This window comes from Atractosteus spatula, chromosome 21 (assembly GCF_055471065.1).
Source record: "Atractosteus spatula isolate fAtrSpa1 chromosome 21, fAtrSpa1.hap1, whole genome shotgun sequence".
In the NCBI taxonomy this organism is placed as follows: domain Eukaryota; kingdom Metazoa; phylum Chordata; class Actinopteri; order Semionotiformes; family Lepisosteidae; genus Atractosteus; species Atractosteus spatula.
In genome coordinates this window covers 16,926,791-16,940,939 of record NC_142726.1, presented here as the reverse complement: position 1 = coordinate 16,940,939, position 14,149 = coordinate 16,926,791, and the positions used below count along the sequence as shown (strand labels likewise).

The window sequence follows — 14,149 nt, the reverse complement described above, 5'->3', positions numbered from 1 at the left end:
GTACCTGTGTGAGGCACTTTATACACCATCCATGCACACACACATGCACAAAATGAGCTCCATAACATAATTTTTTTATTACTGTGTGATTTTAGGCTGTGGAAGAATAACATAAAGACTGAAGAGGCCCAGAACCTGCAGCATAGAGACCCCCGGCTGAACTTCTCCTCGGCCTTGTAGGAGTGAGCCCCAGGCAAGGGCTCGGCTCTGCTGGCCTCTGCAAGTCCTCAACTAGAGGAGACTACCTCAGGAGCTGCTCATTGCCTTTTTGCACTTTTAGGCACCTTTTTATTTACCTTGTTGTGGAGCTCAGGCTATCACAGCCTTTCTGAAGAAAGAAGTGAGAAAGGTGGAGAACGACAGTATTTAAAATGTGTGTGTGTCTTGTTTAAAGCACAATTGGAGAGCACTGCAGTTAAAACACAACCTGTTAACCTGTTCGAGCACAACCAGTGTCTTACATATAGCACTGAGCTTTTGTGGGTAGATGTGTTTTTTTGTGGGAGGCAAGGGATTGTGAAGGAGGTGACCCTTGACCTTTACTGGTGTGAAGGTTCCGGCTTTATGAGCTGCATAGCTGTGGACAAAATTTACTCTTCCCTTATACAGTCCAGATCTTCCATCTTCTCTGCTTACTAAAACTAGAGGAATTGGTAGTGTATAAATTTGAATATTGAGTAATATTTTAATTACAAATGTGCATCATGGACATATTTTATTCATGAAAGGAGATTAGCAGGTGTTTGTGCATCGTTGTCTGCAGAGGACAGGTGGGGATGGAGTGTGCAAACACCCGTCTGCTGTCTGCAGCCGAGCCGAGCCGTCTGGGCTGAGCTCAGCTGAGCCGAGCCGTCTGGGCCTCCTCTCACAGCGAGCCTGAGTCATGGACGTTGGCTCAGGGGGGTACACCTTCGAATCCCACAACATCTGCTGTAACCACATCTGTGCTCCAAAGACTCAGTGAAAACACTTCACAGAACACAGAAAGGCAGGAATAAGGCAGCTTTACCCCTGATGGTGCAAATGTAACATTCTCTGAGCTGCTGGGAATGTCACAGTCCATCACAATGCGATTCATGTTCTCATGCTCACATACGACTGGCTTCATAGAAACACCTGGGCAGTGTTCTCCATTCCTCTCCGTATTTATTACAGTGAACATCAGCTTTTCAGGGCCTGTCTGTTTGATTTAATTTTGTTTACAGAATACTTTTAGAATTTTTGCTTAAATTAATGTAAGACCGGGTTGAAAACATCCGGAGTGTTGTGTGAAGGTTTGACTGTAAGATCTGAGTCTCCTTCAGACGCGAGGAGTGCAGGTTCACAGAGGGAGGCCTGTGCACAGTGCCACTCGGGGTCACTGTTTCTGTGCTTCCTGTGTTGTTTGCGAATGAGAGGTGTTCCATGTGATAAATGTGCAGTGTTTTGCAAATAAATCTCTTTTGTAAAACCTGTGTTGCCGTGTTGGTTTTACTGCAGTTCTCTGTAGGGAAGACCTACTGGGTTATAAAAGACCAGGTTATAAAAAGGAAAGTAGGGGTCTGTAGCCCTGGTACTGAGGAGCTCAAACCCAGTTTTTCTTATAGGTCAACCTAAATCTCTTGTTCTTTAAGGATTAGGATCATGTTTAAGCATATCACCCTGCAACTCGCAACTGGCAGCCCATTGGAGCTCAGCAGTGTGAGCCTGGTCAGTACCTGGATGGGAGACCTCCTGGCAAAAACTAAGGTTGCTGCTGGAAGAGGTGTTAGTGGGGCCAGCAGGGGGTGCTCACCCTGTCGTCTGTGTGGGTCCTAATGCCCCAGTATAGTGACGGGGACACTATACTGTAAATAGGCGCCGTCCTGCGGATGAGATGTAAAACCGAGGTCCTGACTCTCTGTGGTCATTAAAAATCCCAGGGCGTTTCTCAAGAAGAGTAGGGGTGTTACCCTGGTGTCCTGGCCAAATTTCCCATTGGCCTTTACCAATCATGGCCTCCTAATAACCCCCCTCTCTGAACTGGCTTCATCACTCTGCTCTCCTCCCCACTGAGAGCTGGTGTGTAGGGAGCGTTCTGGCGCACTATGGCTGCCGTCGCATCATTCTGGTGGGGCTCCACACTGGTGGTGGTGGAGGGGATCCCCATTACCTGTAAAGCGCTTTAAGTGGAGTGTCCAGAAAAGCACTATATAAGTGTAAGGAATTATTAATTATTATTATTATTAACTGATCAATTAAACAACAAATGTTCTGCAGGAAGAATAATATTCTGATTTTGACTTAAATGCACGTATGTCGGATTGATCATAGTTAAGTTGCCACTTAAAAACTGATGATTTGAGGGCTAAGATCTACCGAGGTGGCGTTAGAGACCCAGGGTTAAGTGGTTTGTAGGGCAAAGACACACGGATGTAGTTGTCCCCGCCGCCTGCAGGTGGCAGTGCAGGCCAGGCAGTGGCGTGGAAACGCGCTCGGAAAAGACGGCAATCGCGAGCGCGGGACACGCGTGGATGGTGCTTGGCCAGGGACGGCCCGGGACCCACGGACACTGAAAAACTTGGACTCTCGAGCCGGTCCACTTCTTACACAGTTCGGAGGAAACGCCATTCATATCCTTAAAATCGCTGCTTCCCATATATAGTTTGTAGTGGGAAATCTTAACGGCCCTCAGACTCGGCCACTCCGCCGCCCCGCCGGCGCATGGGACAGCTGTGAAGACCTCGCCTGGCCGGGTCCTGCAGACACGCTGCAGCAACAGGGGCGCCGGCATGACAGGTGTTTATAAAGACCGGTCACCCCCCCCCAGGCGCTGACCGCCTGCCCGATGGCCAGTTCCGTCGCGGGAACGCGCGTCTTGAAATGGACGCGCAGGTGAATTTTTGGTAACATTGTTTCCAGAGGGGAGGAGTGGTGAGGCCGGGGCTTTATAAGCCCTGGGGGCGTTGGCCTGCGCTGTAATCACTAGAAAAGGTTTAAAGTTTAAAGCGGCCCTCGGCGGTGTAAAGTGAGACTGAAACCGCAGGTCCGAAGAGATTTGGTTCAGCTCTGAGCTGGTGCGTATGCTGATGTCCGGAGGGCTGGGCCAGCGGGGTACTGGTGTGTTGGTAGATCAGTTACTAGACTGTGGTGCAAATCAATGGGTTGTCTTTCTGGACAGGCTGAAGACACAGATAAAATGCAGCAATAAGCTATTGGCACACTTGAAGGCACACTCTGTCCTGAGCACCACTCCCTTGACTGGCGGGACTCTGGCTGGAGTGAAACGTGACGGTGGCGTGCGGCTTTCCGCGGGCTGCTGCGATTCGTACTACTTCCCCTTTTCTAGACCAGTAACAGTACCGGACGTCTCCCAGGAGCGCTGAGGATTCTGCTTCAGTGTTTTTACACTCCATTGACAGTTGGCGTCTTTCGTTATTGGCCCAACAAGTCTGCGGGGGAACCCGTCCGGCGGCCTCTGGCGTCGTGACGTCAGCGCACCCGCGGGCCCGGCGCGGTGGGGGCACCGGAGAGCGCTTCTCGTGACGGGGATTACCCAGGAGTACCACGGCCCCTTCGCGGGCGGAGGAGCTCCTGACTCGGATCGAAGTGGACTGAAAACTTCTAATCGCCGATCCCCAGGGCGCTGTTTTACCTTCTGGACTGTTACAGTGATGATCGCTGGACTCTGAAGGTAGGAGCGCGACACCTCTCGGGGCGCTTTCGCGTGCCGTGGGTCTGTGCGTGGTCACTGACCACTCTACTTCCCTGGTCACTAGTGGCCTCTGCCACGGGGTCTGAACAACAGGCAGCTCGCTTCATGTCACGGGTGGAAATGTTGGGGAGTGTAGACTTTTCTGGGGTGCGCCTAACCTGGTCATATTATTTTACACACCCGAAGAAGGCTCCACAGCCGAAAGGTTGTGTTTCTGCTCTTCTCTTTTCAGCACGGAATAAACTTTTGTTATTTTACGACAGCAGTAGTTCTCCTTAGCAATGCTTTCTAGCTGACGGAGGCTGCGGTCTTTAGGGCCAAAATCAGTGGTAAACCTGGCGGCTCTCTGGAGAAGCGTCCTTCGGAAAGCGCGGTGCGTGGAAAGGCAGTAGAAAAACAGAAGAAAATAGCTGAGAAAACAACACAAGAGTTACCGGAAGCGAGGCGATAACAGCAGATAATGGACAGCCAAACCTAGAAAGTTTCACACATCCCTTGAGAATGCGCGAGGCTCACAGCGCGAGGCGGTGCGCGGTCTCCAGGCCAGCGCGCCCGGACAGTCGCGTGCTGCTCCGCAGGGGCGTTACAGATCCTGAAAGGACCACATCTCCCAGTCGTCGGCTGCTGCCCCCAGTCGGGAGAGCACATCGGGGGCTCCGCCGATTTCAGACAGGCTGGAGCGACCCTCCCCGAGCGGCCCGACTGCGGGGATGGGTCATTGTAAACGCAACTTCTAAAACATCGCTGTTCAGTACGTGCTCGCGCCGGCCGCTTTTCGCTGTAGCCAGTTTGTGCTGTGTGCTGTGGTACAGTACCTGCACTTCATCGCTTTAGACTAATTAGCCCCCCTCCGCAGCGGAAAAAAAGTCTCCTTTTATTTTTCTTCCCTCAAGAGAACGCGTGTCTCTGAAAGAGAGTTGAAAGAATTCGCTTGTTTTATCGGAAATGCACCCGAAGGTCTGATATGGGCGTGACGCGCCTATACGATTGAGCTGGTCGTGTGCGTGTTCGTGGCCGTGGGGAGGGAAGTTATTCACCCAGAAGGCTCAATTTCAAGCTTCGGTCCTATCGCCAGGACCGACCCAGCAGGAGAGCGGAAGAAAGTTCAATTCTCCCTGCCTGTAGGGTTGAAAACAAATTCACCCCCCAAGGCACGGGGCCGGTTCGCACGGCTCCACGGCCGGGACTCGCGCCGCGCTGGGCCGGGCAGCGCGTGCGGGGTGCTCGTCACGGATGACGGTAGCAGCTAGAGAAAAACAAAGAGCGGACGCGCTCGAGCCGCAGCTACTGCGGGGCCTCGCGCTGTCGCTCCTGTTGCACTTGGCGCTGCGCAGTCAGCGTGCGGAGCGCTGTGTCTGAGCAGCGCAGTGTCCGCAGAGGACAGGGGCTGTGTCTGAGCAGCGCAGTGTCCGCAGAGGACAGGGGCTGTGTCTGAGCGACACTGTGTCCGCAGAGGACAGGGGCTGTGTCTGAGCGACACGGTGTCCGCAGAGGACAGGCTGTCTCTGAGCGACACGGTGTCCGCAGAGGACAGGGGCTGTGTCTGAGCGACACGGTGTCCGCAGAGGACAGGGGCCGAGCGACTCGCCCGGGCTGGGCGGAGTTCCTCCGGGCTAGGAGCCAGGGGCTCGCTCTCGCTCTCGGCGGCGGCGGGGGATATTCACAAGGGCGGGACTGGAGCTACAGCGCTGCCTTTAACTCAACAGCACTCTTCCGAGCACCAAAGAAATGGTTTAAATCCAACGCTTCCTTATTAACACGGGAACTTCACTTCCAAACTTCCGTGAGGGTCGGAGGACGGAGCTGGGTCAGCGCTCGACGCCCTGGGTAAGAAACCGACAGCGGAGAAAGTTAGAGAACAGTCCACTACTTTCGGAGTACGGGGCGGGGAGTTATGTCGTGAAGCGATCTACAGGGTTGTGGTTACGCTGGTTGATATGGGAGGTCCTGTTGTTTGCAAACAGTCTCGAATTTACTGTAAGGGCAGTACAAGAGCACTGGACGGTTTTAAGAATTTGACAGCTCACGCTGCTGGTCTATTCATATTTTCAAACGCGGGGCTTTTCAGCGACTTCAGTTAGAGCTTGCGATGCGGTCACACAGTATCGACTAGCGCTTGAATTCGAAAGAGGGCGTCTGATCCCGCCACCGAGCCCCCGGTGACCGCTGTCCGAGTGTAAGAGGTACCGCTCCGCTCTGCTTGTGGACGAGACTCGGCTGGCAGGAAATCCAGAGGTTCACAGCTGTGTGCGGCTGCGGATCGCGGAGACACGAGCGGCAGTGTTCCTGCTCTCGGCCGCAGCGCCGCTGTCCCAGAGCGGGGGCTCCTGTGGCCCGTTCTGCCGCGGGTCCGTGACTTGAAAATGGCAGTTATGGTTCTTGCGAATTCGGGGCGATGAATCTTGAGAGTTCGGGGTAACGACCCGTGTCGGGTTTCCTCTCCTCGACAGAGCTGGCGCGCTTGCTTAGAGACGGGCCAGTCAGCCCGTCCAGAGCTCCGGTCGGCAGGGCTCTCGTGAAGCGCTCGGGAGAGGAGCACGTGACACCCCAGGGCTCGAGCGGCGCTCGGGGCGGGCGGTCCTCGTGCGCGAGAGGCCAGCGGCGCAAGCCGGCCCGCCGTGCGCGGTCCACGCGTGGCGCCGCAGCGTGGTGCCCGTTTCTGAGACAGTGTGGAAAACCGCAGCTGGGGACGTGTGTGTGGGGCAGCTCCACACAGAAGGACCCCCATTTGGGACCCCAGAGCTGTGAGGCGGCTGCTCCTTATCCCTGTGAATGATCCAGGGTTAAACTAGTCTGGAGATTTCCTGTGGGTTATTTTGTTCATTTTGGTGTGAAAAAGTGTGGCTTTAAATGATTTCCCTGCCTTTTAATTAAGATGTGAAAACAAGTTCCTGCTTGAATATGGCCATGGAAGGCGCATGTGTCTGTAACCCTTTTAAATTCTGAATAATGACACCTGCTGACCACTGTGTCCCTCCGCAGTGTCACTGGTCGCCAGTGCTGGACACTGTCCGGTGTGTTGAAGAGTGTGGGCTCTGGACAGGTGGAGCACATCCTGTTGCTGTGAGAGTTGGGGTCCAGGTTTCCCTGCAGAGCGGTCAGTCTGTCAGAGAGCCGGTGTCTCGGCCTGCCATGTCTCAGTGTCCTGTGAGCACCTGTCCCCACTCCCAGTAAGCGCGGGATGCCCAAACCTGCAGGTGGGCCACGTTCTTGAGGTTCATTCACTTCCTGCTCACGAAGACCTCCCCGTGTCTCCGACCGGCCGCCCTGTCGGTGCGTCCCCGGCGCCGTGTCCCCCTCTGACCAGCTGTCGCCAGTTCACTGGGCTGGTGCTTCTTCCCATCTGCTGCCCACCACAGTGGTGGTTCTGTGGCCTCATGTGCTGTTGTGCTCTGCTGCTGGGTGGCGTACTGTATGACCCCAGCAGCTCGGGCTGTTTCCTGCCTTCCAGTCGGCCTCAGAGCAGGTAGCTGGTGCAACATGAACCCACTGGAGTTTTGTCCAGTGATGGGAGTTTATAGTTAGAACTATTCTGTTAGTGTTTTTTTCTGACTACAGTAGGGGGTCTTGGCTGTGTTTTTTCTCTGTAGAATTTTGCTTTCCTTTCAGGCCTTTTTACAGTGGAATTCACCACCTATCTGTCGGCATGAATCGCAGGCTGAGAAACATTTGGCGTGTTTTCTCAGATCGCCAGGCACGCGGGCAGGCTCTCAGTCTCTGCGTGGCACAGGTGGCACCGATGGCCTGTGGGTGTTTCTCTCCTCATGCTGCACAGACTGTCCAGCTCGGAGACTCGCTGTCCAAAGCTCCTCGGTGCTGGGTGAGGTGTCGTGCACATTTTGGACCTAGGAAGATTTAGGAGGCTGTGTGAGACAGGGATTGGGATTTTAATGTAGATTCTTATAGATAGAGAGATAGATAGATAAGACTTTATTGATCCCGAAGGGAAACTGAGGTGTTACAGCAGCCCAGCACAAGACAAGCAAAAACAGACATCAGAATAGACGAAAAATTATACAAAATAAATATAAAATAAATAAAAAAAATAAAATACATAGATGTGTGCAAAATATGATGATCATAGTCACTGTAAAAACAATAAAATGTGTGTAAAATGTGCATAGGTTTATACAGATTGATTATCCAAAAAGTACAATGGAGCAACATGCTGTCCATAGACGAGCAAATGAGGGGCTCACAGTCCGAGCCGAGGGCAGCGTTATACACCCTGACAGCCGCCGGGAGGAAAGACCTGCGGAAACGTTCCCTTGAACACCGTAGCTGGAGCAGTCTGTTCCGCTGCCCAGTAACAGTCCCATGAAGCGGATGAGAGGTGTTGTTCATGATGGCTGTGAGCTTGGTCAGCATTCTCCTCTCAGCCACCACCTCCATGGGGTCAAGGCTCAGCCCCAACACAGAGCCAGCCTTCTTCGTGAGTTTATTGAGCCTATTTGCATCTCTTGTCATGATGCTGCTGCCCCAGCACACAGCAGCGTAGAAGATGGCCGCTGCCACCACTGATTCATAAAAAATGTGTCGCAGTGTTCCACACACACCAAAGGACCTGGGCCTCCAAAGACAATAGAGTCGGCTCTGACCTTTCTTGTACAGGGCGTCAGTGTTACCAGACCACTCCAGCTTATCATCCAGGTGTACCCCTAAGTACTTGTAGGACTGCATCCCCTCTATGTCCTCACCCTGGATGGAAACAGGGTTTAGCGGAGACTTATTCCTTCGAAAATCCATAACCATTTCTTTGGTCTTGCTGGTGTTTAGCTGGAGATGGTTAAGATGACACCACTCCACAAAGCTGGTAAACAAGCTCCTATATTCCTCCTCCCTCCCCTCTCTAATACACCTGCACACTGCACACCTGATCAGGGGGAGAGCAGGGAAATTGCTTCACCAGCTGGATTTAGGGAGGTCTTTGGAGAGGCCAGACTGTGCAGTCTCAGAGTGGAATTTAGCCAGGACACTGGGGTGCAACGTTGACACACTGTTCCAAGGGATCGTTAATCACCTTGTTGGCAGAACCACCTCCAGCACCACAGTGTCTCCAGTCATCGTACTGAAGCACTGGTTTGGAATTATGGTCTGGAGGGGAAGAGCCACTTACAGCAGCAGCCTGGTTTTCCTTAGAGGACCTTCCCAGTACTGACCAGGCCCGGCCCGGTCTGGCCTGGCCTGGCTGAGCATCTGAGATCTGACAAGATCGGTTTAGGAGGTGGCGAATAAAAACACGGAGCTCACTTTTGGTCACCCTGCCACCAAAGGATATTACCACCTCAGAAAGAGCTCAAAGAACACAACAGGAAAGATTTCTGGTCCAGACGGTTTTAAAACGATAAACCTCTGTCTTTTGCGAAAAGACAAATTTCTAATACAGGAAATTGTATATGGCCAATGAAGTGATCTTATCTTATTTACAGCCTTTCTTGTGTTCCCAAGTACAGTAGGTCAGTCTTGATTTATGAAACAGAAGTGTATCTAAAAGTATAAATATTCTAGCATTAACGCAGACGAAGCTTTATTACTGAGGAAAGCTCACGAAAACCAAACAACGGCCCATGCAGAAGAGCCCAGTCTGAAGTGATGTGAAGTTTTGGGGCTCACAGGATGAAAGGCTGGCCTTCCCTTCCGCGGAACCCCTCAGCCTCCCTGTCAGCGGTGCTGTGAGAGGCTGTGTTTGAGCCTGAATGAAAGAGGCTGTTCTCCCTGTGCAGTGTGACGCCCTGCTCAGTCCGGCAACAGTGTCTGCAGTGTCCCGCGCAGCTCAGGGGGCTCCTGAGGCCCGGCCACAGGGGAGCAGCTGCACAGAGATCTGTTTCATGTCAGACAGGAGAAAGAGGCCTTTTTATTTACAATTGGTCGGGCAAACTGACTGCTGCAGAGGAGCATGCTCTGTGGACTGGGACATGTAAGAAATGGAAACCTCAAAGAAGGAAAGAGGAAAACAGGACTTTGATTTCTCTATAATTTTCGGGCTTGCTTCCCAGTGCCGGAATACTGTAGCGACTTTCCAATCAGGATGGATCCCCTGTCCTTTCCCTGACTCCATTCGGCCCATAGAGCTTCAGCCGCTGCCCCCGGGCCAGAAGCTGTACCGCGGTGATCAAGGAGTGACTGGGGTCCCAGTGTGGGCTGGTTTTAATTGAGAGTTTTTTAATCTGAAGTTTAAGGCTCATATTTTCGCTTGTGGGCAGCAGGGAGGCACAGTGGTTGGCACCGCTGCCTCTCAGTGCCCTGGGTTCAATTCCTGGGGTGCCATCTGCGTGAAGTTTGCATGTTCTCTACGTGTTCGTGTGGGTTGTGTCCGAGTTCTCCGGTTTCTTCCCACAGTCCAAAGACATCCTGAGAGGTTTATTAATTGGCTTCTGGGAAAACTGGCCATGGTATGGTGTGTGTGTGTTTGTCCTTGTCTGCTCTGCGATGGATTGGTGTCCCATCCAGAATGTATCCTGCCTTGTGCCAGATATTTGCCAGCTCGCCCATGACTTTATTGTATAAAGTGGTTAGAAAATGAATGGATGGGTATTCTGTTTGCCAAGAACATCTGCAACTTAAGAAATGTTAGAAGCAAGAGGGCATTCTGTCTGCATTCCTTGGTTGTCTTCAGCTGGCAGATCCTAGGATCTGATGATGTTGTGTGATTCAAGACATGAGGCAATCAGCTTCTGCCTGACTGCTCTGTGCTCTGTTGCAGACACCTACCTCTCCTTGTGTAGAGCACTGCCCCCTGCCATTCGTACTGGATGCACAATTAGATCAGGATCTTCGAAACCCAGGAGTTAGAGAGAACCTATGTGCACTCTACCTGAGCTGAAGTGCTGTTGCTGTCTCTGTGTTTAGTTATTTTCAAGTTCCAGTTGCTGACTAAGTAGCAGGTCTGCCTTCTCAGCATTTAGTTCTAGAGAGGTCTTTAACATGAGGGCCACACACTTTTAATTACACAGGGTGGCCTGTGCTGGTGGGGAACACTGATGCAATTCTGATTTGAACCTGGAGCAGCAGTGGAACGCCTGTGATTATGGGATTGGTGGGTGTGGTGTGCTGGACAAGATCTGGTCCCTCCAATTATACAGCCTGCGTGGAGATGACGGCGTGCGCTCAGGACGGTCTCCTCCTGTGCAATATCACCCAGCAGGCTGCTGTTCAGTCAGCTGCACCAGGTGCTGCTTTGTCTGGTGTTCAGTGAGACAAAAAGCGAAGCCCTGAGAATCCCGCTCTCTGTCAGTGAGGCCTTTTCTTTTCCAGCTTCGACTGACAGAAGCTCCGTTTTGGGAGCTCGATAACGTGTGCTTAATAATCCTGCAGCCGAAATGGGAGATAATTAAGAAAACAGGTGGATCGTTTATTCAGACAAGATGGGGCCCAAGTGAGCCCCTAAGAGAGAGAAGCTGGCTTGTGCTCGGCAGTGGAGGGAGTCGATGTACAAAGACAGGCAGGAGAGGACAGCTTAGAGCCAGTTTTACCCTCCCTCGTGCCTCTTGGCTGTACATCATCTCACTGGCAATTTTGACTCCGTCTTAAAGTTTTTGAGTCTCTCTGGGCCTGTAATGGTGTCTCAGGAGATGCCTGTTTCACCTCCTGTGAATGGTACTGCGTTTGATGCAAATGGCCCCGGGCACGCAATCAATAAAGATTATTTTGCTCATCGAATACTGCACATACACTGTAATTATTTTTTAGTGACGTGGGACTGCTTTCAAATTAAATTGGGATGCATTTTCCACACAGAGATAACAATAAGACTGCTGATGCATCGCAGCTCGACCCATTATGTCGAGATGCATGAGCTCTGTTGCTGTATGATTTTCTCCCTGCGAGAGATACTGGCTCAGTGGCTCAGCGGGACCATTCCCGGACGAGGCATTGAACATAGAGAGGATTTTACCGGGAGGAGACCAAGAGCTCTTCAGATAAACCACAGGAGGTTTTTCTTAATTGTTGTTCCAGAGTGCACCTTGCGGTATGTCAGCTGACCATTAGAGTAGCACTCCAGAAAGGGTTGTGTTTTCAGACTCGTGTGATTCCTTTTTTAGGTAATGGCTTTTTACAGCTCTTCTCTGGTGAATTAGCAGTGTTACTGCGTAATTCCAGTCACTGACTAGGCAGTTCAGTCATCTTGTAAAGCAAGATCGAGGGAGCCTGATGTCTTCTCACCCTGCATGGCCTGTAATAGCACAGTGTTTCTCTTCTTCCCTACTGACCACACAGCACTCGCCAGCAGTCTGCAGCACATCTACTCAAGCAAAACCCAGTGTGGCTCATAAAGCAAGTACATGGATCCACACTGGAGACTTAGACAACAGGAAGTCCAGTTCCCAATGGATCTCTAGTTCATTAACACAAAGCACGAAACCAGAATATTTGGATACTTGTTTTTAAAAGCGTAGCCTGTCGTTTAATTTCACGTGGCAGATTCCAAGCCGTGCAGCTGACGAGAGGAGCCTCAGCGTGGCTCAACAGTGGAGGCCGAGAGAAAGATGTCAGCTCAGCGCTGCACTCTTCACTGTGTGCGAGTGTGAACAGGCTGGGGTCCATGTTGCCTGGTGATAGCAGTCGGCACCAGGTGTTCAGCTGATCGTCGTCTCTGAAATTTAGGACTTGTTCTAGGAGCAAGTGCTGATTTTTCCATTTCTTTCACACTCGGGGAGTCAAGGAGCTTGTCCCCCGTGCGCTGAGATCTGGGGTGCAGCCTGCACTCCCCAAGCCCCCGACCTTGCCCCCCCCCACACACACACACCTCCTCACCTCCCCAGAACGAACCTGACACTGTTCTATTTCCGTTTAACCAACCACATGATAATGCACCACTTAAGGTGCAACCAGTAATTAAAACGGAGGTAAAAGGGATTTCAGTAGCCAGGTAAGTAGTGTTTACACGATGAGATTGTGCGAGGCAGAGTTTCCATTGAGCACTTTATGGTTTTGGAGATTATACCGTTGTTGTGTCTGGATTGAGTTTTCCATCACGTCACAGTCTCTAACTGGAGACTGTATCATGTAGGATGTAGCTATTATACCAAAGGTGCTACTTAAGACAGGGTTATATATAGTAGAGCAGTGGAGTTTGGGCAGAAACAGTGCGTGCCTCCTGTGGATTCACTGAGGTCTGCCTGCTGGAGTGTGGGTCTCATGATGCATATGCTGTTCGGATTGAAAGAATGCTTTGGAATAAGGGGTGAGTCTCCTGCAGTTTCACAGAACCCTGTCCTTGCTTCGGGAATTGAGCAGATATTCTTTGCCTGTCACTGGAAATATCTACAGGGACATAAAAAGTGTAACAAAATAGATCTGATCTTCAGTGATTTGGCCTCTCCAGGAACATGATCACTAAGTCTTTATCACTTTAACCTGGGAGATGCCTTCAGTGCTAGAAGGAGTGTTGTAAAAATGGAAGTACAGCTATCTGTTTAAGAGCGGTTCATTGCTTTGCTGAAACACCAGGGATTGTATCTTCAAAGCAGTGTTGTGACTGTCTGAATAAAGCTGTGTATGTTACTGTTGGCTAGGCATGCTGAAAAAGAAACGTGAACATCATTAGCCTTAAAGGAACAAGTAATAGGTTTATTCCGTGCTGAAAAGAGAAGATTAGCTTCTTTCTGTTAGTCTGAGATAGCGAGTACTAAGGTCTTGAAAGAGTTGAGCGTGAGCTCAGACACCAGCTGTTTTTTCTCTCTCCTGTTGGACAGTACAGAGAAACTTGCTCCTAACAGGGACTGAGGGAGATCGGTGTGCTGAACAGCCCTGCTCTGCCTGGAGGTTTCAGGACAGGATTCCCAAGTCCCAAGTGTTTTAACTTCTCCAGCAGGCAGTTCTGATCGGGGCAGTGAGCTGTGAGATCGCTTTGTCAGGCGGTCTGCAGTACCGTAGTCTGAATTAGTGGTAGAGTTGTAATGAAGAGGTTACTGGGGCATCTCGATGGATCAGATCAGGAACATAACTCTCCCCCACACCTCCACCTTGCCCCTGACGGTATTTCAAGTCTCTTCTTCGTGGAGACAGCTCTTTGTGGGGGTCTGGAACAAGATGTCCCGCCATGTTGTTGAAGCCGATACCCTGGCTTCTTTCAAGACGTGGCTGGATGAGCTCCTCCAGTCAGGACAGGAGGCACTACTTTACACAAGGGGTGGTGGGAGTGTGGAACAAGATGCCCAGCAGTATTGTTGAATCCAATATCCTGGGTTCCTTTGGAAAACCGTTGGATGAGAGCCTCTGGTCAATTAGCTACTGACTATCAAACAGGCTAGATGGGTGTCCATTCCCTGATGTCTGTTGTTGTTTCTAACGATCAGTACATTTATTTTAGTTAACTTGTTAGTCTGTTTTATGGCCAGGCGCTGCTGGTTGCATCATATGTAATAACATGTTGATTCTTCTTCTTCTGATTGGTTAAACTCCTGAAGGGTGAATTCTTCATGCCTTGGAGAGGATAATCAGTGCCCTAATTCTTAATCTGGTGCTTGCTTTCCT

General features: G+C 51.2%; 2 protein-coding genes across 7 annotated transcripts in view; both read left to right on the top strand.

Moving 5' to 3' along the window:
* nlrc5 (NLR family, CARD domain containing 5) overlaps window positions 1–1,450 on the top strand; it is a 35,316-nt gene extending 33,866 nt beyond the window's left edge. For all 3 annotated transcript variants that reach the window (XM_088939233.1, XM_088939232.1, XM_088939231.1), the window contains one exon: window positions 96–1,450. In XM_088939233.1, coding sequence (XP_088795359.1) covers window positions 96–180 — 85 coding nt within the window. In that variant the 3' untranslated portion in view covers window positions 181–1,450. The remainder of the gene's footprint in view (window positions 1–95) is intronic.
* A 1,771-nt stretch (window positions 1,451–3,221) lies between these two features.
* cpne2 (copine 2) overlaps window positions 3,222–14,149 on the top strand; it is a 40,673-nt gene continuing 29,745 nt past the window's right edge. The window contains exon 1 of one of the 4 annotated variants that reach the window (XM_088939227.1): window positions 3,222–3,652. The gene's annotated coding sequence lies outside the window, so the exon portion shown is untranslated. Of the gene's footprint in view, window positions 3,653–4,571; window positions 5,501–5,647; window positions 5,857–6,749; window positions 6,771–14,149 lie in introns of those variants that run through there. The other 3 variants (XM_088939225.1, XM_088939226.1, XM_088939228.1) reach the window with 3 other exon arrangements.